General features: G+C 41.8%; 1 protein-coding gene across 3 annotated transcripts in view; it reads left to right on the forward strand.

Annotated features, from left to right (window-relative positions):
* The window catches only part of ARMC8 (armadillo repeat containing 8), a 72,077-nt gene that overhangs the window by 20,997 nt on the left and 25,847 nt on the right, over positions 1-25,233 (forward strand). For 2 of the 3 annotated variants that reach the window (XM_051625941.1, XM_051625943.1), the window contains 7 exons: positions 8,492-8,634; positions 8,731-8,828; positions 15,445-15,537; positions 18,723-18,782; positions 20,250-20,330; positions 21,677-21,752; positions 21,843-21,933. In XM_051625941.1, the coding sequence (XP_051481901.1) occupies positions 8,492-8,634; positions 8,731-8,828; positions 15,445-15,537; positions 18,723-18,782; positions 20,250-20,330; positions 21,677-21,752; positions 21,843-21,933 (642 nt within the window). The remainder of the gene's footprint in view (positions 1-8,491; positions 8,635-8,730; positions 8,829-15,444; positions 15,538-18,722; positions 18,783-20,249; positions 20,331-21,676; positions 21,753-21,842; positions 21,934-25,233) is intronic. The other variant, XM_051625942.1, reaches the window with a different exon arrangement.

A 25,233-nucleotide genomic window follows, 5' to 3' on the forward strand; every position in this document is an offset into this window, starting at 1 on the left:
TCTGCCTGACAGAACCATCTCATGTACAGGCAGGGTCCTCTAGCACGTGTCTGAGTGTTCAGCTCTAAATCCATCCTTAGCTAGGATAAGGAAACCTCTGTAAGTAAGGGTATGGTTTCAAGGAAAGTTTCTTCATTTATAACGCAATATGCTCAAATTATGCAGGAAAGATGTATTTGTGCAAATACAAGCTGTGCACAGGGTTCTGTGATAGCCTTTAACTACTGGCTGGGTAGGATTAGATGTTGCAGTATTGAACCCAGTGCTATCCCAAAATCTCTTTAGACAGAGGTTCTCTGAATCACCTCTGGAGAAATGCACGGATCCATGGACCTCATAGTGAATCTAGGTAAATTTGTGGAAGCCCCATCCCTGGAAGTGTTGAAGGGCAGGTTGGATGGAGCTTGGAGCAACCTGGGCTGCTGGGAGGTGTCCTTGCCCATGCAGGGGGTTGGATCTAGATGATCTTGAAGGTCCCTTCCAACCCAAACCATTCCATGATCCTATGATAAGCTGGACTTGGATATGCCAGGTAACCTGTCTTAATGTGTGTGATGTTTGATTCTAACAGGAATGAACAGTGTTCAGAAATCAAGCTGGGAGGAACAAAAAAGAGGCATAAATAAAGCTCCAAAGCATCTGTACCAATTTTGAGTATAAGATTTATTGTGTTCTGACTTCTTTTTCTTAGACTTTAAATATTTACCAATACTGGGTTTTTTTAAGACAGTGAAATTATATTTTACAGAAGACTGGGAATCTGTTAAGTTTCCCTGGGCCAGTTGATATTCTGGGGAATAAAAACATTGTTTTAAAACTGGAAACTGGTATTTCTGAAGAAGAGTTGGCTTGGTTGTTCTAACAAAGCCATGTGTCTATCAGTAATCCTTAGATTAATTGTTTTGACACAGGATGTCCCTTAACTGCTAAGGAGGTGTGTTGTGTAGCTTTTCTCTGGAGGAGAAACCTGGTGTGCTTAGTGATGCACCAAATAATTATGATCATCTTAGCTTGTTACATCTTTTATAAAGTAGTTTTTGGCAAGATTGTGTCCAAAGCCAGAAAATATCAGGATCTACTCAAGTTCTGATCTCCATGTTGCCTTTCAGTGTTGGTACCTGTTCAACTTGGTATTCTTCTAACCTGGTTATGAAGTAAACATGAGTCAAGGCAAATAATTGCAGTTCACAGAATTGTTGTGGGGCTGTTTAAAAGATTTTGCAGCCCTCTGTCTCTGAAGTGCTTTTTCTTTTAGTGAAAAGGAAGTTGTAAATGTAAGCTTGTACTTCTAATGACACCTTTTAAATTGGGTATTTTTATTAGAATTCTAGGCTTTAAAAACACCATCTAAAAGGTAGTTTATGGTATGTCACAGTGTTTGTTCTGGGGGAACTATGAAAGTCATAGCTGTAAAAAAAAATATTCTAGAACATGTTCTTGGCATGCTCTTTCACGGGCAGGTACTGAATATTCACCTTAAAGAGGTGAATTAGTGTGCACTGGTTCAATGTAAAGTTGCAAGAGTAATTTTCAAATGAATTTGATCATTAAAGACAAAGGTGAGGAGAAACTTGGTTGTAGTCCTTGTTTACTTTTGCGTGGGAAGTACTGGTGTGTTGTGGTTTTTTGTATCAGTAGATGATAAAATGGTCTAACTTTGGATTCAGATTGGATGCAAGTTATGTGATGTATATAGAACTAATAAAGTGTGGATGTAAGTGAAGGTGCACAGCTATTGGAAAAAATGACGAGCTGTGAGCTGAGACTCATTTTGTTCCTAAAGAGAGAGCTTTCCTTGCAGTTTGTTGCCCTGCTGCTTGCAGCTGGAGAAGGATGTTCTTCTGGAATCCACATGTCAGTGGAGTGTTTGTGGTAATGTCTTCTTTGTAGACCTTTTAGTCAGAAGGTTTTCGGTAGTACAGTTCAAAGCTGAGTCCTACCATCACATTTCTAGACTTGTTTCTTTAAAGAAACTAATAGATACTATTTGTTTTGCATTATATTTTTCTAAGCAGTTATCTTTGGTTTGTAGGGTTTTTTTTAATCCAACTTTTGGACCTTTTGAATTAACTTGTTTCTTCCAGAAGGGAGACTGTGACATCTCAGTTTAGGATACATTTCTTTGACTAATAATCATAAAAATTGCTCATTTTTTTGAGTCATCTTGTGTAAGAATCCATAACTATTTAATTTGTCTCTTCAGATACTTAACAGAAATTATTCTGTATGCTCCTAAATTATATTTGGCTCTTGCTTTGGAAAATTCTGTGGCCAGTAGTTGCTTTGTGTTATGCTGTTTCAAAAGTAGTGCTTTAAAATAAAACAAATATTAAAAGGAGCAGTTACAAAAAAAGTTGCTCTATCTTGTTTGATTTATTCCCATACTTGAATTCATGACAAGGGTTTGGGATTGTTGCTCACTGGGACTTCCCAGGTTTTCAGAGGCCAACCTCTATGCATGCTTTACTTTTTTTTTGGATGTTTTGTTACTCAGCAGTAAATACTGGGCCTCAGCAGCACCTTCATCAGTGTATTCCTTCAAGTGTTGCCATTGTATAGTTTTCAGGCCTTCTTGGAATGGAAGAAAAGCAGTTGCCAAGGCAGGGTGACAAACGGTGATCGTTGCAGCAAACAGTGCGTTGAGCTGCTCTGTGAGGGCACTGGCAACAAATATTCAGATAACCAGGACTGCATGAAAGCTCTTCTTTATTCATATAATTGATAAAAGGTATCCTAAGACCCACGGTACTGTACCTCAGACTGTTTCCCTGAGCTGTTTTTCCACATGCCACTTACGGGGCCTGATAAGTGCTGAAAATGTTTTTACTAACAGATTAGTTTTCTCTCTCCCAGGTATTTTAAGAAATTCAGAGATTTTTGTGACAGCTTGGGAGTGGGATGGGATGTCAGAGAGTAAACTTCTGATATTTTTAGGTGACTGTGGGGTCTGTGTTCAGAGCAGACTGATGAGGTCTAAATCCTGCAGGTCTGTTTCAATGCACAACTCTGATCCTCCACAGCCATCTCCATCATCTTCAACAGAAAGAAAACCTGAACTGTTGATCTCCCTTGCTAAGCTGTATGTACCGTTTGTTCAGCAGCTGCATTGAGTGAAAGTTTTCTGCTTGATCTACCTAGAATATTGCATGGTTTTCCTAGGTGAAACCCTGTCAGTTGTTTAAAATACATCATGCCTCCAGCTGACCTTATTTTTGGTTTCTAGGAATATGTGTTTATTGAAGTATCATTCTGGATGGATTTACTGTCCTACCTAATTTAGCTGTGGTTGCCTGCATATCATTGCTGACATCTGAGCGAGGCTTTAATCAGTTAATTGCTCTTAGAAGTGCATGAAATTGTATTGATTATTAGAGTATTGTATGAATATTAGAGGAAAATCTCTTAAGGAAACCTTCTAGAAGCTTGAAAAAGTCCAAATGTTACGTTACTTACAAACTACTTAGCTTCAAATCTTGGATTAATGTTAATGAAGATGTTGCAAGATCTTTCCATTAGCTTCATTTCCTATCCTGTCATTGTTACGAGCTTTGCTGCAGGGTCACAGGCTGAAGAGGGAGTCAACAGGAACATTAGCACCTTTTGCCTGTTTCAGCTGATCTGTTACTTGCTTTTGGTATCTCCTGAAGCTCTCAGGCTCTACAGATGTGAGTTAGGGTGGTTTTAGCAGAGCCTTCTTCCAGTATTTCTCCAGGTTTGGTAGAAGCCTAATGGCTTGTAGGGGATAAAGCTGGAGATAAAGAATCCAGGTTAAGCAGAAGCATTGTGTTCTTAAAAAATATGGACTAAGAACCAGTACCTGACCAATTTTTTTTCTGAATTTCCCAAATCCAAATCATGGCCTTCCCTCTTGTCCCTTGCATGCACATGCTGTTCTTCTGCTTTTTTTTATCCTTGCTAGTATTAATACATGGGATGAATGCATTACAAACATCTTGGCTGAATTTGGAAACACCACCACAGTCCAGGATGTACCTTAATGTGCTATCCCTGGGTCTCTTGTGACAACAAAAGCTTGTGGTCTTTGTCCTTAATGTTTAACAGGAGTTTTTTAATGCACAGCTTCATCTTTTATCAATTATATGAGTTCTTACTTGAAACTTTTTGTAATTTTATAATTTGTCATCTAACTGCTTAATTTTCAGTGTTACTTGGTGTCAGTTTTCTCTTTTAAAGAAAGAAATAAAAAATGTTCAAGTGCAGTTGTTCAGCTATGTGGAAAACAATCTGAAACACAAGTGTATTTTAAAGTTGTAGAAAAGGATATTATTAGTATTTCAAAGACATATTGTATGTAAAATCTGAACTTAAATATTCATCTTCACTAATTATAATGCTTAACTAAAGATTTCTATTTTAAATACACAAACTATAGTTATAGTTAGCATGTTTATTTTTCACTCTAGCATTATCATAGCTGTAACATCTGTTCCAAGTGTGGAGTGTTAATGAGGAAGAAAGTAGCAATTGTTTTCTTTGGAAGAGAACAACCTTCAGCATTTAGGGTGCTTTTGGATTTTGTAAAAATCCCTTTAAAAAAAAAAAAAAAGAAGTTGTAGGACATGACAGAACATTTCTGGATACAAGGAACAGATTATTTATTGAAGTGCTTAATAATCAGAGCAGGCTGTTGATCTGATCTGTAGGTGTGTGTTAGATGCATCTCAGAGCAGGTTTTCAGTGAAAATGAAAGGAAATACTCTTGCATTTCTAATTTGATGTCAAGATTATTGAAAGTTATTTAAGAAAAAAAAAGTGACACTGACATTTTTTAGTTAGTAGTTATTATTAGATCTGTATTTTTCAACACATCAAGGGAGTCTCCTGGTATTCCCAAGACACCTCCATGTCTGAAAAGCTGGTTGAGTGGCTGCTGAACTTGTTAGAAAATACCTGGGGAAAGGCTTGGGATGGTTCTGATCCTTGTGCTTGGGGGTTTCTTGGTTGGGGTGGGAGTGTGTCTGCTGGGGCATCTTGAATCATCTAGTCTAATCTAGGTGTTTTCCCAGAACAGTTCTTCTTCAGGTGATTCTGAGGTGGCCTCAGTGAGTCTCCAGGTCAGTAGTGCTCAGTAGTGGTGTGTGACTGAGGCCTTTCTCACGGAAGGGGAGACCAGAAGTAGATCCACTTGCTGCAGTGTGGGTGAGCCTGGGGTTGTCCTCACAGACCCTGTTGCTGAAGGGTTCTGACACACATCTGAAGGAGCAGGTTGAGAAAGCTTAGTGAAAACAGGAGGAATCAAATGCCCCAAGTTTTACTAGAGTTACTATATCATATACTGTATAATTTAAAATAATTGTACTTTAATAAACTACTTATACCTGAAGCTAAATCAATTCAGTGACAGATTTAAATCCTTTTATTCCTTGTGCAGAGATGAAAGATGATGTGTATGTTTGACTGATCTGGGTTGTTTTCAGTGTGCTTTCTGAATTGCCAACTATTTAAATTCAAATTAATACTGGAGGAAAAAAAAAAACAAACTAAATTTTGCCCTGAAATCAGGTGATGCAGATCATGGAATGGTTTGGGTTGGAAGGGACCTTCAAGATCATCTAGACCCAACCCCCTGCATGGGCAGGGACACCTCCCACCAGCCCAGGTTGCTCCAAGCCCCATCCAACCTGCCCTTCAACACTGCCAGGGATGGGGCAGCCACAGCTTCCCTGGGCAACCTGGGCCAGGCTCTCACCACCCTCACACTCCAGAATTCCCTCCTCATGTCTCACCTCAATCTCCCCTCTTCCAGTTTTCATCCATTCCCCGTTGTCCTCTCACTACAAGCCAAAGTCCCTCCCCAGCTAGAGGTATTACTATGTAGAAGATACTGTTTCTACAAGTGGAGTTAAAAATAGAGTTGAAAACTGCTCTGCAATGTTAACTTGCAACATTTATGTGTGTAAGTCTTGAGGAATGTTGTCTTTGGTGTTAAAATAAAACAGCTATACAGATTATTGCAATAAATAATCTTCTGATTCGCTTGTGGTAATTCCCATGAAATTGTTTTCTGCAATGAGGGGTTTTTCTTGGCAGTGAGTGAATGTTGGTCAGAGTTAGAACAGCAGATGAGGTTGCACTTTCCGTCTAGTAGCTCAGTGTCCAGAAGAAACTTCACACCTTTTCAAGGATCAATTTTAGCCAGGATCACTCAGTGAAGCTTTGGCTTCCTGTCTGTCCTTACCTGGTGTAGAAGTCAGAGAACAAAACCAGCTTTCGATAAAGAAGTAATAGTCATGCAGGGTTACTCTCTCCCATCTGGAGTCAAGGTGAAATGCTTTTTGTCCTTTGTGATGGTTTTGTTTAGCACTGATTGTGTATTTTGCTCCTTTTGTAGACTTGCAGCACTAACCTTTACCTTGAACGTATTACCGTGATTCTTCAAAGAATACAGTGCCAGAATGTGTAGCTTTAGAAACATGTAATTTAACTAGCTGACATAAAATTTTTATTCCTTTTCCAGAAGCAGCTAATACAGGTGGAAAGAGCAGATCAGGTCCACTGAGCCATCTGGGCACTCTGGGCCAAAGTGCCTCAGGACCATTAGCTGGTCACTGTAACAACTGGGAAGAATTAGACAAATGAAACATCAATATGTATGCAATACCAAATTGATGTAAATTAGCCAGGAATAGATTTAGACAAGAGACTTCTAAACATCAGGAATAAATGGGCTTTCAGATAAACAGAGAAACAGGGACAAAGAACCTGGGTGCCTTTGTTTGATAAATTTGTGGGAGGAGTGGGTTAAAGAAAACAGTGATGAATGTGCTGAATTTATGCCGGTTTGATCCTTTGAGTCCAAAGGAAGTTGAAAGGAGAAAAGACATCTGTGCTTTTGGAGTTCTTTGCATCTCTTGTGGTAATTTTGTGCCACATTTCAACAGGTTTGTGTTTAGGACGAAATGGTATTTTATCTCCTTAGTATGTATTCATGTTTTGGAGCTGTTTTCCACCCTGAGATCAGCTGCATCTCAAAAAGGGACACGTGCTTAGAGTGATCCCAGCACACCTCTGCTTTCAAGGTCCAAGAGCTCGGTAAATTATCTGCTGCCTGGAATAGTCTGAATTGTATAGGTGCTGAAGAGACCTTTGATCTCACAGCTTTCTTCCAGTGACCTATCATAGTTACGTCTGTTGGCCTTTTTACTTCAGGTTTCAAATATAGGGGATTCCAAGAAGCACTTGGAGTGTGTTAGAGGTACTCTTCTGTGTTCCTGTCTACTGTGGAGCTGCGTTCACTTCCCTTGGTGGTCTTTTCCATCCCATGGTCCTAAGTTGCATCTAACTGCTGTGTTTGTTGGTTTTTCCCCTTGCCTTTGGTTTAGGCAGTCAGTTTTTGGGGCATTTTGTTAGGGGATCTGTTTACCTGAGTAACTACTTCTGTCCCGTTCAGCAGTGGGGTAGGTGCTGGACTTTGGCTCATCTGTGCTCCTAAAGAAAGCTTCAGTATATTGCTTGGCTTTAGGAGAGTCCTTTTCAAACTAGACAGAGTGTTTCTAAAGGGAGAATATTTCTATCTCAGCTCAGTGAATCTGGAGGAGTGACTGTGCATGTTGCATAGACAGAGAGGATTGTACCTCAGTGTCCAAGTCATCTTACCTGCAACTACAGTTTTACTCAGACTTGTATGTGGTGTGGGAGCCCTTAGTGAAAACAGTGTTTGTCTTGAGCTTATAAACCATGTGAATGTTAGTGATTATCTGTGGTGCTGATGTGAGGTAGGAATCTGGTTACTCTCTGGGCTCCTTGTATGACTCGGGTTTAGACTGAAGGTGTTCAGTGACCTCTGCTGTGATTCAGGTGCTACTGGTGTAATCTCAAATATGTTCAAAGGGACTCCTTACTATCTTGATACTGTATAAAGAATCCATATGGATTGAGATCCAAGGTATGCATTTGGCAAGATGTGTTATGGTTTGAAGTGATCCTGTTAAGCTGCCATTCAGCTGCCTTCCTACACAAATTTCTCTGGGTTTTTGTGTTCATCTATGATCATTCCTCAGTGTTCAGCCCCCTAGCTTGTGCCTGATGATGGGATTATTTTGCACCCATGACCCAGAAGAAACGGCTACCAAGGATGATAGTCATGACGACAGCAGTAACCACGTCCCTGGGTGTTAGGGCAGGTGCATGAGGTTCCCTGGCCCATTGATGTTAAACTGCAGACTCATTTCCTGTAATTGAAATTTGGGATCTTCCTGGTATCCTGAAAGTCCTCATCCTGGATATCATTACTGTGACACTGCACTTAAACAGTGTGGTATCTTTCTACCATAGCATCAAGTAAAACCTGTGTAGGAGCACAGAGTGTGAGAAGGTTCTTTTGAAGAAAGAGTTCATCTTACTCTATTGTTCAGTCTTCATCTTTCTAGTAAGGACTACATATTCTTTACAAAGCAGGAGTTAGATTTTTTTTTTTACTAGACTTAAGACTTCTGTCTGAATTTTCCTCTAAAATTAATTCTGTTTCCAGGTTGCTGTATTTACTTCAACAAGAAACCTCCAGCACAGAACTGAGAACAGAATGCGCAGTGGTCCTGGGAAGCCTTGCAATGGGTACAGAGAATAATGTCAAATCCCTCCTAGACTGCCATATTATCCCAGCCTTACTGCAAGGTACTTTTCCTGTCATGAATCTATGGTAGTAGATGTTCCTAAAGTACTCAGATAAACAAAGATGATGGAACTGAATAGTAGTTTTTGTGTTTCTAGGATTACTGTCACCAGATTTGAAGTTCATCGAAGCTTGCCTGCGGTGTCTCCGTACCATTTTCATCAGTCCTGTCACTCCAGAGGATCTCCTATACACAGTAAGTTGTCAGCAGATCATTGTCCTTTTAAAACCTGTACATTGGTGGGAGTGAAAGGTATTGTCTGCAGTAGTAATGAGGATTTGTTTGACCAAGTTACAGCATTTCTCACCTGTGCTTAGGGCTTCTGGGTCACCTAATGTTAAGAGCAGTATTTGATATGAGATAGTTGACAAGGTAGCACACTGATAACCCTAAAATTTTCAGGCTTCTGTGCAATGTTAAGGAATAAAATATCTCTAAATGGCATTTACAGATACTATTATCACAGCATCTCCCCAAAAGTTAGTTTCTGAAATGCAGATTATTTTCTGATACTGTCCTCCCATTCCAGATGTGAGGGTTCTTGCTTAGCTTTTGCACTTCATGTGGACGAGGTTCACCTCCAGGATCTCTCTGCTTTTAGTTAATATACGTGCAATTTACATGCAAGTGGTAGGAGGTTTGAAAATGTCCTCCACCATTGCTATAATTCTGAGCTCAGCTTGGAATATGTGAGTAATAAGGTGCTGACCCGGTTAAGGTGAAGCCGTGGATGTGGAGCCCTGTCTGGAGGTGGTGCTGTCTCAGGGCAGCCTAGACACAAAAGGCCTTGCCCCATATCAGTCACTGTCCCTTATAGGAAGGAGAAGAAGGGTTTGCACTCTTCCCTCCTCCTTTGTGCCAGAGGAGGGGATGAAGCAAGCTGTGGCCTGAGAACTGCTGTCCCCGCAGTGTCTTCCTGCTAGGACAGGGGCAGCATTGCACTGGTCTGGTGGCTGGAGCTCACTGCCCACATCCTACTGCTCAGGGTAGTTGGGAGCCCACCATGCTCACCACTCCTGTCCCACCACTCCAAGGGGGGAGTGTCACTTGCTGAGGAAGATTTGACACTTATGGAGAACAGACCACCTTGTCTCTGATTTTGTACTTTCTCAGTGGTTCAGATGTCTCTGTCATTATATCTGACACAATTTCTGTGTTTAAAGCCCTCAACAGAATTTCTTCATTATTTTTGTCTTGCTGTGCTGTAATGTTGTCTCTTTTGTTCTCTGTTCCTTTTCTAATGATTTATTACGTTGTTATTCCAGAAATAGGTATGTAAACTGGTTTGCTATGGACTCAGTTTTGCCACAGACCTATTCTGAATTTCATCTGCTAGTTAGTCCACCTCATGAAGTCATTCTGCAGCTCTTCGCAGCTTACCCTTGTATTTAGTATGTGTGAATAATCAGCCAGCTTGGTCCAGTTTTTTTTGGTTGTTCAGCAAGGGGCACCCTCAATGCAGATTGTATGTGTCACCACTGCAGGCACCTCTCTTGGGTGATCTGAGAGTTTCCTCTTTGTGTCTGTCCCATCCTTTGACTCCAGCACTTGCTTTGACTCCAGTTCATGCTTCCAGCTTCCCCCAAGTCATCCTCTAGGAGTTCATAATTGCAGGGGCATCTGCTTCCTGCTCTCAGCATTCACAGTCAGGGCTGAAAATCATAATCTCCATACAGAATCCATTCCTCTTCCTGGGAATCAGTGCTCAGTACAGACTCCTAATTGCTCTCTATTTGAAGGAGAGATTTGCTGTCTTGAAGAGTAAGTGGAAGAGTTTGTACAGATCTGTGAAAGAACCAGTGTTAGCATATACATTTCCAGTAACATTCTGGGAACACTATGCCTAAGATAGTGGATTTTCTGTTTCATCCTCTGCTTTCTCTGCTGTACAGCAGGGACATCAGAACTCTGCTGCTCCATTCCTTATTCAGGCCAGTGTCATGGCCCTTAATTAACCATAGCTGCAGGAAACTCATCTGGTGAGGCTGCCCTTGTTCTTTATTTTCAACTATAACATCCATTTTCCAATCTCCCATTCCAGTTGGACACTTGAAAGTTAAATATTTTATTACTCTGCTTAAGGTCCTATTTCTGCAAACCAGCTTCTTTTTTTCTACCCTTCTGGGAGAACCCAGTTGTCAAAGACAATAGAAAGGGCTTCTTCAAATACATTGCAGATAGAAATAACACTAGGGGCAGTACAGGCCCACTGCTGAAGGAGACGGGTGTCCTGATGAGGATATAAAGAAGGGAGAGGTACTGATGCTTTCTTTGCCTCTGTCTTTACTGCAGCAGACTCTCCCCAGAAGCCCCAGATCCCTAAAGCCCCAGAAGAAGTCAGAATAAAGGAGGAGTTTGCTGTGGTAGGTGAGGATTGGGTTAGGGATCAGTTAAGCAATCTGGACATCCATAAATCCATGGGTCTGGATGGAATACACCCGTGGGTGCTGAGGGAGCTGGCAGAGGTCATTGCTGGGCCACTCTCCATCATCTTTGGTAAGTCGTGGGCAGCAGGAGAGGTGCCTGAGAACTGGAGGACTGCAAATGTCACTCCAGTCTGCAAGAAGGGCAAGAAGGAGGACCCAGGTAACTATAGATCAGTCAGCATCACCTCTGTCTCTGGAAAGGTGATGGAACAACTTGTTCTTGGCACAATCTCTAGGCTTATCAAGGATGAGGGGTCATTAAGAGCAGTCAACGTGGTTTTACCAAGGGCAAGTCATGATTGACCAACCTTACAGCCTTCTATGGGGAAGTAACTAGGTGGATAGATGATGGCAGGGCAGTAGATGTGTTTTATCTTGATTTCAGTAAAGCATTTGACACTGTCTCCCACAGCATCCTTGTAGATAAACTGAGGAAATGTGGTCTTGATGGTCAGGTAATGAGGTGGGTCATGAACTGGTTGAACGGAAGAAGTCAGAGTTGTGGCCAATGTGAAGTTCCATCTGTGTGCTGAGAGGAACTGAGCACTGAGCTCTTGGAAAGACCAGGCTTTCAGTGTCTGTTCCTGAGATCTTACCACAAGTTGCTGCAGAACAGCAAGCTGGATCTATATCTAGAACTGCTGTGCCAGGTAAACACATCTTCTGGAGACTTCCTTCTCTGAAAGGCTGCAGGCTTTGATGCCCAGAGCCATTTAGTGACCTTCCTGCAAATGGAAATGAGGAATGGCATGGAGGCCCAGGGCTCAACAGGCAGGGATCTGTTGAGATGCAGATGTATGTGCAGACTGAAGTTGTAGGAGTGTATGTGGAGGTGTTCTGGACATCTGAACTAGCCAGCTCTGGGCAGCGCGGTGCCTTGGCTTGATGAGGAGACCCAAGCACTAAGTCATATCCAGGCTGTGGCTTCATCTCTTGTGTTTAGAACAAAAAGAATGTATTCAGAAAACCTTTCCAGCACATGAGGGTGTTCTGCATGTTTCCTTACAGATGTTCTCAGTTGTGATCCCATTTTTCTTCCTCGATGGGATGCAGACACCATTTTATTGAGAAATTGCTCTCTGTGCCTTCTGTGCTGGCCTGGGAGGAAGAAGCAGGTAGCAGGTACTTTCTGTGCTGAGCATGAGTATGCACTTCCTTCCTTGCAGGAAGCTTGGAGCATGAAGGCACTGCAGCAGGATGAGCTTCTCCCTGCTGTTGAAACAATAAGGAATGAGTTTCAGAAATCTCACTTTTTCCAGCTTACATCAGCTAGTACTGTTAGTGAAATGCACTCATACCTGCTGGGCAGGTTTGAGGTAGAAAACCTAACGTCACCTGGTGATCAGCCAGGCCTGATGGAGGGGAGGAGGAATGATTGAGAGGCCAAGGCAAGCAGGACAGAGCATGATATGTTAGATTGATAACCAACCAGGTATTCAAGGAGCAATGGAACCACACTGCCAAGTGTACACGTGTTCCACCATGGCTCAGGGATACGTGGTTATTAAAGAAGGCATCTGGGTCATCTTCTAATGCCCTGCTCCTTTTGTTCCTCCTATTTGTGATGGTTGATCCCATGCAGCAAGGCTAAATGTTCTCTCATCTGAATGGTTTCCTAAAAACAAGAAGGATAAAATTACTAATTCCAGCTTAAGAGAGCATGAGTGTAAGTTATTTGGATGAATGTAAGAATTTCAGTTCTCTGACTCAAAAAGAGAGTGATATTGCAAAGAAATGTTTTAAGAATAAATCTTGCAAATTTTGTTTTCATGTTTAAAAAGAATGTGAAGGAAGTAGGTTGGTATTGGGTTCCAGGTAGGTAAATGCAGCTTTCTCTTTAATTCTGTTGGATGAGCAGGAATTTTGTCACAGTGCATATGATGGATAAGTATTTGTTGCAAGTTGCCTGGAACTAGTCTTTGTTAGCAGACCACATTGTACTGGATTTGTGACTCTCATTGTTTGAACTGCAAATTATGAGTGTAGATTCAATGTGCTTGCTAGAAACATCCTTTGTTACTTAGATATTGATAGGAAAATAATAGAATCATCCTACAGACACATAATTACTCGTTGCATTTAGCTGGACATCAGTGATGTCCACACATCTTTTTACTCTTTCTAGATTATTTTCTGGTAAACATACCAAAATTATTACAGAAGTTGGATATATTTTAACAGAATCAAGGGGCAAAATGAACGTTTTCTCACAAGGATTAAGGAAGCACTCTTGAAACTTTCCAAGAGTTTTTAACCTTTTTATACGCACAACATTTCTGATTTGAAGGAGGAAAATCAAAAGGTGTATAAAAGATATCTTTAAAGAATTGCTTCTCAAATGAATCTTTTATAGTCCAAAATATCTAATAAGACAGTTCTTCATGTCCTGGTGGAATTTCAGGGAACCATTACTCTATTGGTTGCAACGGTTCATTAAGCCTTGTATCATGTCTACAGTGTCATTGCTGGGGTCACACTGGCCCTGTCAGGGTGGTTGATGTCAGAACAGCCCAGTCTGAATTACAATGCTTTTCATCATCCAAGATGAACACCTACCTATCCAGGAATTTTCCACGGGGCACACTGGTCAGTACTGTGTTGTGTTACACAAATCCCTGTGTGCCATTCCATTCCCATTTCCAGAACTGTATGGTAGAGCTTCCAGACAGTTAGGGGCTCAGTTTCTGTCCACTTCCATCCATACCAAATCTCTCCAATCTATCAAACTACAGCCACAAATACTCATGTAATTGATACAGATGAAGTTGTAGGTGAAACTGAAGTGTTGCAGGGTCATATCCCTGGCTAGGATGTGAAATAAATACCTTTCCTGGTGTTGGACACAGGAAGAGTGTCGTGCAGTCATCTGTGCTGAGTAGAAGAGTTGAACTGAGCAATTATTCAAAGGTGAAGGCAATATATTTTTGTTCATAGTTGGGGAAATAAAAACAAGGATATGCAGAGATAATGTTCTAGTAGAATCTGTGAAAGATGGTCTCAGAGAGCTTCACTTCTCCAAGCTTCATGTTGACGTGCAGTGGCTCCTGTCACACAGCTTCCCTTCCTGCACTTTGTGTAGATTTTGTTACGGTTGTCACTGCTGTTACACCAGGTGGTGGATTTGATGGCCACTGTTGGGGTGTGCAGCCTGGAGAAGAGAAGGCTCCAGGGAGACCTTAGAGCACCTTTTAGTGCCTGAAGGGGCTCCAGGAAAGCTGGGGAGGGACTTGGAACAAGGGCAGGGAGGGACAGGACAAGGGGGGATGGATGAAAACTGGAAGAGGGAGATTGAGGTGAGACATGAGGAGGAAATTCTGGAGTGTGAGGGTGGTGAGAGCCTGGCCCAGGTTGCCCAGGGAAGCTGTGGCTGCCCCATCCCTGGCAGTGTTGAAGGGCAGGTTGGATGGGGCTTGGAGCAGCCTGGGCTGGTGGGAGGTGTCCCTGCCCATGCAGGGGGTTGGATCTGGATGATCTTTCAGGTCCCTTCCAATTGAAACCATTCATTGTTCTCCTGCAATTAAAACAAAGTGTGACTAACCAGTATGTGCTCAAGATAACAAATTATTTGGAAAGGGAGACTCAGTCTTTCATCTCCTTTGTTCAGCACCCTTTATCTCATGGGAGTAATTTAGCTTATCACCTTTGCAAAGTAAAACAACTAGTGTTTCTTTTACTATCAGTGCACTTGCTGCCACCAATGTGTACTGGTAAAAGCACCTGAAAGCTTTAAAATGTTGTGATTTGGTATCTTGGCACAGAGCTTAAGTAACTGGGTGTGTTTTCAGAAGGGAACTTCAGGATAATTATTTTCTTTTGCTGATTTATTTGGAATTCTCTGTGAAACTAATAGAGTCAATAGTGTATGCTTGACTTGAAGGAACTGATTACCCCACATTAATTGATTAGAAAGTGAGTGCTACAGGATGCAAGATGAACTGTCCACTGTTCAGTCTGGCACCTTGTTCTCCTCCCTGCTCTTTTCTACTTAGAGTTGAAACAAAGAGGTAAGTAAATAATATTTTAGTGAGAAAATATTAAGACAGCTCCAGGACTAATTGCTTTCAGTGACCACAGTTGCAGTCACTGTGTCTTTTTTCCCATTCTTTTATTGTTTTCTCATGAAGCAAAGATGTCGGGGACAAATACTGGAAGTTTTATACCTAACTTGCATTGACCTTTTTTTTTTCCATAAGGATTTGGCTCAGAACTGTCATTTCTGTCTTGAAGTCCATCCTGCACTACTTTAGTGGCCTTGTCCTGTGTCCATACAGGTTTCAGTGGAAGGGAAAACACTGAATGCAGGAGTACTCTTTAAGTAATTCATTGTGAAGAAACTGTGCTGAAATACAGTGTTAATCCTTTTTTCTTTTCTGGCTTGTTTCCAGGATGCTACAGTTATCTCCCACCTCATGGCCCTGCTCAGTAGGTCTCGATACACGCAAGAATACATATGTCAGATCTTCTCACATTGCTGCAAAGTAAGAAAGAGAGTCCATGTTCTTCATGCAACATGTGTAAGATGATACTGCCTTTTGTGGCAGGAAGATGAGGACAGTAATGGCTGAACTGTTAATTGCTCTGGATTTGCTAATGGGTTTATTGGGGTCAATAGATGTTCCTCTACAGTAAAACAAAATAGACAAATAAGTGCATTTTAACAGGGTGTGTGTTCAGGGAGTGGATGAACAAGCAGCTCTGAGAAAAGCTCAGACTTCAGAAGGAAGCATCCAGAGGGTGGAAGCTGCTGGGGCAGGTACCCTGGGAGGATCACACAGAGGTTGTCTGAGCAGCCAGGGCCCAGGTCAGGAGACCCAAATCCCAGGTGGAATTAAATCTCACCAGGGATGTAAAGAGCAATAAGAAAAGCTTCTGTAGGTATCTTGGGGATAAAAGGACATCCAAGGGGAGTGTAGGCCCTCTCCTGAAGGAAATGGGAGACATAGCTATCCAGGATATTAAAAAGGCTGAGGTTCTCAATTACTTCTTTGCATGAGTCTTCACTGGCAAGTGCTCCAGCCTCATTGCAAAGGCCACAGCAGGTGAAAGCAGGGACTGGGAGAGTGAATTACCCCCCACTGCAGGAGAACAGGTTTGCAGCCATCTAAAGAACCTGAAGGTGCACAAGTCCATAGGACCTGGTGGGATGCATCCACGGGTTCTGAGGGAGCTGGTGGATGCAGTTGCTGAGCCTCTGTCCATCATATTTAAGAGGTCATGGTGGTCTGGGGAAGTTCTCACTGACTAGAAAAAAGGTCCCATAGCCCCTGTTTTTAAAAAGGGGAAAAAGGAAGACCCAGGCAGCTACAGGCCAGTCAGTCTCACCTCTATGTCTGTCAGGGTCATGGAGCAGATCCTCCTGGAATGTCTGCTAAGGCACATGGAAAATAAAGAGGTGATTGGTGACAGCCAGTGTGGCTTCACTAAGGGCAAGTCATACCTGAGACCTTAGAGCACCTTCCAGTGCCTGAAGGGGCTCCGGGAAAGCTGGGGAGGGACTTTTCACCAGAGAGGTTGGTGATACGACAAGGGGTAAAAGTTTTAAACTGAAAGGGGGGAAATTTGTGTTAGACATGAGGAAGAAATTCTTCACCGTGAGGGTAGGAAGACACTGGAATAGGTTGCCCAGGGAGGTTGTGGATTACTCCTCCCTGGAGGTGTTCAAGGCCAGGTAGGATGAGGCTTACAGATTAAGGGTTGACCTGCTAGAAAGCAGCCCAATGGAGAAGGACCTTGGGGTCCTTGTGGACAACAAGTGATCCATGGGACAGTAGTGTGCCCTCGTGGCCAAGAGAACCAATAGTATCCTGGGATGCATTAAGAACAGCATGGCCAGCCAGGTCAAGAGAGGTTCTGCTCCCCCTTTACCCTAGTGTGACCACATCTGGAGTATTGTGTCCAGTTCTGGGCTGCCCTGTTCAAGAGGGACACGGATTTACTGGGGAGAGTCCAAGGGAGGCTACGAGGATGATGAAGGGACTGGAACACCTGCCTGATGAGGAAAGGCTGAGAGACCTGGGGCTGTTCAGTCTAGAGAGGAGAAGACTGAGAGGAGACCTGATGAATGTCTATCAATATCTGCAGGGTGGGTGTCAAGAATGGGCCAGTCTCTATTCAGTGGTGCCTGTGACAGGACGAGAGGAAATGGCACCAAGACAGAACACAAGGAGTTCCACCTCAACATGAGGAGAAATTTCTTTCCTTTGAGGGTGATGGAGCCCTGGGACAGGCTGCCCAGAGAGGCTGTGGAGTCTCCTTCTCTGGAGACTTTCAAGACTTGTCTGGACGCCATCCTGTGTGAGCTGCCCCAGGTGTTCCTGCTGCAGCAGGGGGGTTGGACTTGATGATCTTCAGAGGTCCCTTCCAACCCCACTGATTCTATAAATTGTATATATGTATTTCTCTTTTTTTTTATCATTAGAATATAGTTGCATACCATAGCTTGTCCCACATGCTGCTCTCAGCTCAGATCTTGTGCACCTAAATGTTTTTGTTTTGTTTTTTTTCCTCGCCAGAGTCCTGGTTGGGCTTCTGAGCTTTCTTTCTCATCTGCTCAGCTTTCCCTGCAAAAGCTCAGACCTGTTCTCTGGAGCTAGGAAATCCTCCATTCAGGTTCCTAGCATGTGGCTGCTCTTTTCTGCTTTTACTGTTCACTTAGAGTGCTTCTCACTGTGTTTTTAGAGTTAATTTTAACTGATGAAAAACATTGACCCTGGAGAAGAGCCATCCTAAGCAAGGGGAAGTGCTGATTTACAGGGGGAGCAGATGCAGTTCTTAACGTAGGGAGCCAAGATTCTCTCAACACAGAAGCAAATAAGGAAACTGAAATCAGGTTGATGTACATGCTATGCTAAAATGCAAGTCAAAATGTACTTTTTTAAGATTCTCTGTGTCATAGCAGATTTGTTGGCAGAGAAAATGATGGGAGTAGGTAAGTTTTACCACTTAAGGGTCAAATTAAAAGGATAAGGTATGTATTTGGAAATAGAGTTGTATGAATAATTTGAAAAGATAGTCTGGAACTTATATTTGAATGCGGTAACATCTCTGCTTAAATAATTTCACCACTAGTGGGACATGAAAATCTTACATCTGGGAAAGATCCAGAATAAAGCCTGTGATCAAGGCATCTTCTGATCTGAGAAAGTTTTCTGGTGTGATCTTCGGCCTGGTGGTGGGCACCTGAACCAAGGCACACAAGTTGACATTTTCTGAGGGAAAATCATGCCAGAAGAGTGATTTGTGTTCCTGAAATAGTATGTTGCTCAATTTGAAGCACTGGGAGGCAGAGATCACTGTGATAGGTCTGGCTCATGGGACTCTGTCACTGGACCCAAAATGAAAAAAAGCAGCCTTGCTATTAAATGGGTGCCTGAGCTGCTTGGAAATGCTGTATTATGTTCTCTTCACCTTTATATTTCGAGTGGTCCCTGTTGGTGTGTGTGGACCCTGGGTACAGGGCAGATACTTTCATGTACATGTGGTCACACTAAGAACACACCCAAGTGCCACCTCTGTACATGCAGTTGTCCTGTTTGCACAGAATTTACCTTCTGCATCTCATTGAAAAATCACTAATACTTGCAAATTACTAAAACTTTCTAGATCAATATGATTTCTTTTAATTTTATGCTTTTTTTCACATATTTTAATATCTGTTCCTCAGCTTCAACACTGGCATAGCTGCAGCTTTAAGTCATTGCCTCAGCCACTTCTGTGTGCCAATGTAAGTGGTTTTCCTACTTCAACCATGCTGTTTTAATTGCATTTTTTGGTAGAAAGCTCTTGGTGGCAGTAGCAGCTGAAGCATCTCTTAAAGCACCAGATATGTTACATCTGAAAGGAATCTTATGCTTTTTTTCTTAGAGGTAGGGATGTTCTAAAACATCCTTTTCACCAGAGCAGCCAGTGATAGGACATGGGGTAATGGTTTTAAACTGGAGGAGGGGAGTTTTAAGTTAGATATTAGAAAGAAATTCTTTACCATGAGGGTGGTGAGACTGGAATAGGTTGCCCAGGGAAGCTGTGGAAGCCCCATTCCTGGAAGTGTCCAAGGGCAGGGTGGATGAGGCTTGTGCAGCCTGATCTGATGGGAGGTGTCCCTGCTCATAGCAGGGGGGTTGGAGCCTGATGATTCTTGAAGGTCCCTTCCAACCTTCACCATTCTGTGATTCTATTATGAATATAAAAATCTGATTTTGGCTTTATCTCAAATGTGAAAATAAAGTGTCGCTAGTGCATACCAGGGTGTATGGATGTGCCCAGAAACTCAGCTGGGTTTGAACAAAAGATGAAGGAGTGAGGATAGTTTCTTCACTTGTAGATCTGTCAAGAAAAAGCTTCGAGGCATGTGGTTAGTGCTGTGACAGTCTAAAAGTTGAAGTTAAATTGTACATAGCTGATCCTTAATGCAGAGTGTAGAGTCATGAACCTGTTTCTAAAGAGATGTCTGTAAGTCACAGGTCAGATTTCACAAGAGAAAACTGAGGGTTGCAGACCCCATTGGGATTTCTTGTTGTTTTTTCTAACCTCATTGAGCCTGGTTATACTACAGAAATTCTAAGACCTTTCTACTGCAAAATTCAGTATTTGTGTTTCATTCCAAATGCTTTTTAAATCTTGGAAAAATACTGCCCTGTCAGCCATTGCTGACTTAGATCTTTAAGTCCATAAATGGGTAATGGCCGACTAGAGTTATGGCTAAATATGTTTGAAACTAAAATAAACTGTAGGAGGAGAATGTGAACCTGTTCTCAAAATACTGTCATGTTCTGTCTGGAAACAGTTTCAGAATTAATTCCCCCTCTTCTGAACTTAGAGGTGTTGAAAATGCTTAATATTACCAGTGACAAAGACATCAGTAACTTTTGTGTGACTTGTAGAGAAAGTCAGGAGCTTTTGATTGTTGCTAATATGAAGAATAGAAACATCTATTGAACATCTAAAGAAAATCTATTCATGTTTCTTCATTTGAGAAACCGAATCTTGCTTCATGTTGAAGAAAAGAGTGGAAATGATTACTGGTAAAGGACAAATGCTGTGAAAAGAAGAGTTGGACTGGTTTATTTATAAAAAAAATGAACTTGGTATGGCAGATGACTATGAAGTAAATGTTAGTAAACCTTCCTTTAATGCTTAACAGTAAGTTGTGGATGGTAGAAACCTCTTACATGTGTTTTGTTTTCCTTTGAAGGGTCCAGATCACCAGACACTCTTATTTAACTATGGAGCTGTTCAGAATATTGCACATCTGTTAGTTTCCACCTCCTACAAAGTAAGACATTAAGATCATTCTATACTTTATATATATTATGAAAGGAAGCCAAATGAAGATTATCAAACCTATGTCTCTGCATGTCAACTAAAACTATATAAACAGCTATGATGTGTGTTTCTAGAATAACATGTTTTTACTGCTCATATGGGTTTTTATCAAAATGAGACCTATTGTTTTGGAGTGCTCTGTGAAGTTAAAACACCATTAATTAAAACCAAGCTGGCTGTTCTTGATCCAAAGGAGAACAGTCACTTGACAACTCAATAAAAATGGTCTAATATGTTGAACAATAAATGAGAAAAAAGAACTAAGCTGAAGAGAAGTAAATGTGCAATGTCCTAAACTGAAGTCATGCCTGTGAAGACATGGACATGGGATGTATCAAGGCCACCAGCTACTTTTGTGCTGACTTTCCTGAGCCTGGAGTTCCATTCTCTTCTGTTTTTTGGAAGTCCACCCTGGGCTGTCTGACTGTACCACCTCTGGGGAAAAGCAGCAACACTACCTGTCACTTGGTGGCAAGGAGGGTCAACTAACTCTCTTCAGTCTAAGGCCCAAGTTCAGATCCTGAGCACACCTTGGGAGCCTCCTGTCAATTACTTAATACAATGTTTGAGTGCATTAAATGCTTTCTGAGGCTTTTCTGTGTAGTTTGTTTTTTAGAGGGCTAACACGTGTCTGCTATGCCGATAGTTTAGAGCCCTGTTCTGAAGCCAGTCCTTTGAGCTCTAAGGAGCTGAACTTCCATGGACTTTCTTACCAAGCTATGGATTTATCCTCCTCCAGAAAGTATCAGTCATCATTCTGAAAATAAGCACTTCAGAGTATCCAAATACATCTTGAGTTATTTTTATTACAGTACCTAATACAAACTATCTAATATGTTATCATGCTATTTTTATTTTATGGAAAGTAGGCTGTTAGGTTGAGGCTGGGTGAGATGCTTGTCTATTTGGATCTGTCTAATGCAGAACATTTTTGATAGTGTCTTTTGTCAGGAAAACCAGTCAGTGAGGAAAATTGAAAGCAGAGGGAAATTTGTTGCTCTGTTCCAAGGGCTTGTTGGTCTCATGTGTGCTGTTTTCTGTTTGGTTTGGGGTTTTGGGGGGTTTTTAATAAATCCAATAAGGAACTAGGTGGTCATCAATATTTTGTTAGTGAGACTGTTTTCAGCATGATCAGGCAACGTTTTCTGAGAAGCCAAGTGTAAGCTAGGTGTTTCCATCTGCCTTTTTATTAATTTCTTAGTGATTATACAGAATTATTTTCTACAAGCCTATACAGCAGATTAAACCAACTTTTCAGTGATCATTTACATTTATCCTTCATATATTTTTACCCAGGTTCGAATGCAGGCATTGAAATGCTTCTCAGTTCTAGCCTTTGAAAACCCACAGGTATCAATGACTCTTGTAAATGGTAAGTATCATGTTCCTGTTGCTTGTTTGACACTCATTTAATTGCCTGGCTGAGACAGAATGACTTGGAGTTCTCTTTCATTGTTTGCAGTGTCAGTGGATGGAGAATTGTTACCACAAATTTTTGTGAAGATGTTACAAAGGGACAAGCCCATTGAAATGCAGCTCACAGCAGCCAAATGGTAATTTCCATGAGGAATTAGAGTGAAATAGTATTCATTTTAATCCTTATTAACTGTTCTCTTTTTGCTTGTAGTAATATGTGATCTAAAACCTTAGGAGTAATTATAGGTACTTCAATCTTTGCTGTACATAAACAGGAAAGAATGTTGCTGGACAGCAGTATGTCAGGAATGTGTGTTCAGACAGATGGACTTTCATAAGCTGAACTACTGTTTTCACAAGTAGCTTGGATTTTAGAGGTTATACTTTCACCAGGCTATGGTCAGTTGTGTGTCTTTGCAGATATAAAACTAAAATGCCTGCAGGTTGTACATGTCCCTGTTGCACCGCTGCTCAGAGAACTGACTCGGGCTGTGGTGTGTTGAGAACTGTGTGCACTAAGATGACAAGGGTCCTCCTTCCCTGCTGTTTTAATTAAAATAGATTATTCCTTAGGTTTAATTTGCTCATACAGCAGAATTAATGTTGTTAATTTATAGTGCAAATCAAACTTTCCCTCCTTGTTTGGTCATTTTTCTGTGTGTTCATGACATTCTACTTTGTGTCAAAATGTGACCAGGTTCCATAACAGCAACACCATGGTTAAACTCACTTCATAAACTGGGAGTTGACCCTTTTTAACATCCTTTTCCTTTAGTTGTGTTGTTAATAATGGAATAAATTACTTAAGGAGGTTAAAGAGAGAAAATTACCCATCACTATTACTATTAGAATTAAGGGCAACTTCAAGAGTTTGGTCACTTTCTATTAGTTTTTGGTGGGTTATTTTTGCCCTGGATTTCAGTGAGTTCTCTGGATCAGTTCACCAAACAATTTCACTGATGCTTGTCTTGGAGCTGGTCTTGAGATTCTGTGTGAGGAACAAGTGGGGCAGGAAGGATGGCTGCTTTTGTAGTGTTGGCAGTTTGTGATAGGTTGTTTCAGGTAATCCCACTCCATGTGGGAGGTCCATCCTGGGACCCCCCATGTTCCCTTCCAACCACAATTGATCATGCAATCTGGTTTCACTGGCTTTGTTAGGTAGTTCTTAGTGAAGAAGGCAAATTAACTGTACTGTAGCAGTCTCAGTTCTCATTGATTTTTGTGGGTTTTGAGAATTCAGAGAATACGCAGAGAATTGTAGAAATAAGAGTTTTTATTGATCTCAAGATACAAGACAGTTGTTATGTCTTGAAGGCAGGTTGGAGTTAAAAGAATTGTTCTAGCTCTGGACTGTCTCCTTGTTCTGGGATGAATGATCCCAGGCCTTTTGGTGTTCTTGACTGATCTGCTGCAGGTGGGAAGGACAATCCCATCTTTTGCTTGCGCTCAAGTGGACCTTTGAAAGCATGAAAGAAAGTGATGTGTTGAAAAGCAAAAAAGAAAATGGCAGAAAAATGGAAGACAAACCAGTATCTTGAGTTTCAGATTGGGTTTCTAGTTAGTCCACAGGCAGTCATCCTTGGTAGGGCACTCAAGGCCTCAGGTTTTGGTGGAGGGTTTTTGTGTTTTTGTTGTTTTGTTTTTGTATAAATCCATTCCCTACTTGATTCCTTCCAAGTCAGACAGTCTGTCTTTTCTGGTTTTCTAATGAGAGTAGTAGGTGAAATTATCACAGGTCCTCTCTTTTCTGCTTCTTAATTAGGCTTCACTCCTGCCTTGCCAGCTTTGGTCAATTAGTCTGCAGTTCCTCTCTGGTTTACTAGTAGAATCCTTGGAATGTGGATTTAGATTTTCTTGATTGAAATGGAGTAAAGATCCTTCAGTTGATCAGCAGTGTTGGCACAGAGGGAAGAGCATTAAGCCTCTTGGGAGAGTGATTTGCAGCTGCAAGTGGAGTCATAACCTTTTCTACTAAAATGATCCAAATGGCTTCCAGCTAAGCCAAGCCTATTTTACCTGCAGTAATTGTACTTTAACTCATTTCATGTTTGAGATGGAACTACTTTGTCTGGCAAATAAGGTCTAGCTGGGCTAAATGGCAAGTGCAGGACAGGTGCTTTCCTCCCAACTGTTCAGGTGTGAAAAGGGGTGTGTGCTGTCAGCTGCAACACTTGGGACAGTAAAAATTTATAAAGTGATCTCTGCCAACAGTCATGTCTTACCTTTTATGTTTTTACATGGGCTTGTAGTGAGAGGACAAGAGGCAACAGTTTTAAACTGAAAAAAGAGAGATTTAGGTTAGAGATCAGGAGGAAATTCTTTGCTGTGAGGGTGGTGAGAGCCTGGCCCAGGTTGCCCAGGGAAGCTGTGGCTGCCCCATCCCTGGCAGTGTTGAAGGGCAGGTTGGATGGGGCTGGGAGCAGCCTGGGCTGGTGGGAGGTGTCCCTACCCATGCAGGGAGTTGGATCTGGATGATCTTGAAGGTCCCTTCCAATTGAAACCATTCCATGATTCTACAATCTTCCAAGAAACCCTATAAAAGGACTTGTGATGATGGGATTTTAGGTCTTGGCAGGTGTTTGGAACAGGCTCAGTGATGGTACTATGTGGTTGCAGTTTGTTAGCAGCATGTTACTGCTCCTTAGCAGATCAGTTGCAACTGACTCTGTGTACACTTTTAACCTGCCCAGTTGAGGGTTTAAACATTTTAGTTGCAAGTCACCCTTTCTGAAATTCAGTTATTTTTTTAACCTCAACTGTGACATGACTGTGACATGGTACTTGACTGTTCCTGCACTGAATGCAGAGCAGTGATCCCACTGTTCGTTCCACTTCTTCCTAGCAGAGCACGTAAAAACTATACCACACTTATTGGTGGCTAACTACTTTGCATTTCTGGTAGCTCAGAGCCCATGTACAGGTGAATTAACAAAGCACCTTTGTGTCTGGTGTTGTGTGTCAACATTGTAGTTCCAGACCTTGGAGTTTTCATATCCACTGTCCAAGCTGTTGCCTAATAAGGAGCAAATGCTCATTTGCTGCAGTCTCAGAGACTTAACTGGGTTCACTGTGAGCCAGGATGTGCTTCTTCCAGCAGAGTGTGAAGACATGCCTGTGGATGAGCATCTCCAGATATATGTGGACAGTGGTACCACATCTCCTAGGCTTGAAGGGTTTCTGACTGAGCTTTTGGGCTGCCAGGCCTGATTCTCTCCTGATTGTTTTAAAGTGCTGGCCCCAGCAAACGACAGGTCTATGTAGATTGCTCCTTTATCTTAATGTGAGCTGTTCATTTTGGTGTTTTTTTTTTTTGTTGATAAAAGAGAATTATGGTTCAATCTAGTTTGATTAAACCTTTTTTGATCAGTGTGTGGTACATGTACTGACAGGAGCTCCAGCGACGTGTCTGGTGCTAGAAATCTGCCTGGAGTAGGTTG

The sequence above is a fragment of the Apus apus genome, chromosome 8 (assembly GCF_020740795.1).
Source record: "Apus apus isolate bApuApu2 chromosome 8, bApuApu2.pri.cur, whole genome shotgun sequence".
Taxonomy (NCBI): Eukaryota; Metazoa; Chordata; class Aves; order Apodiformes; family Apodidae; genus Apus; species Apus apus.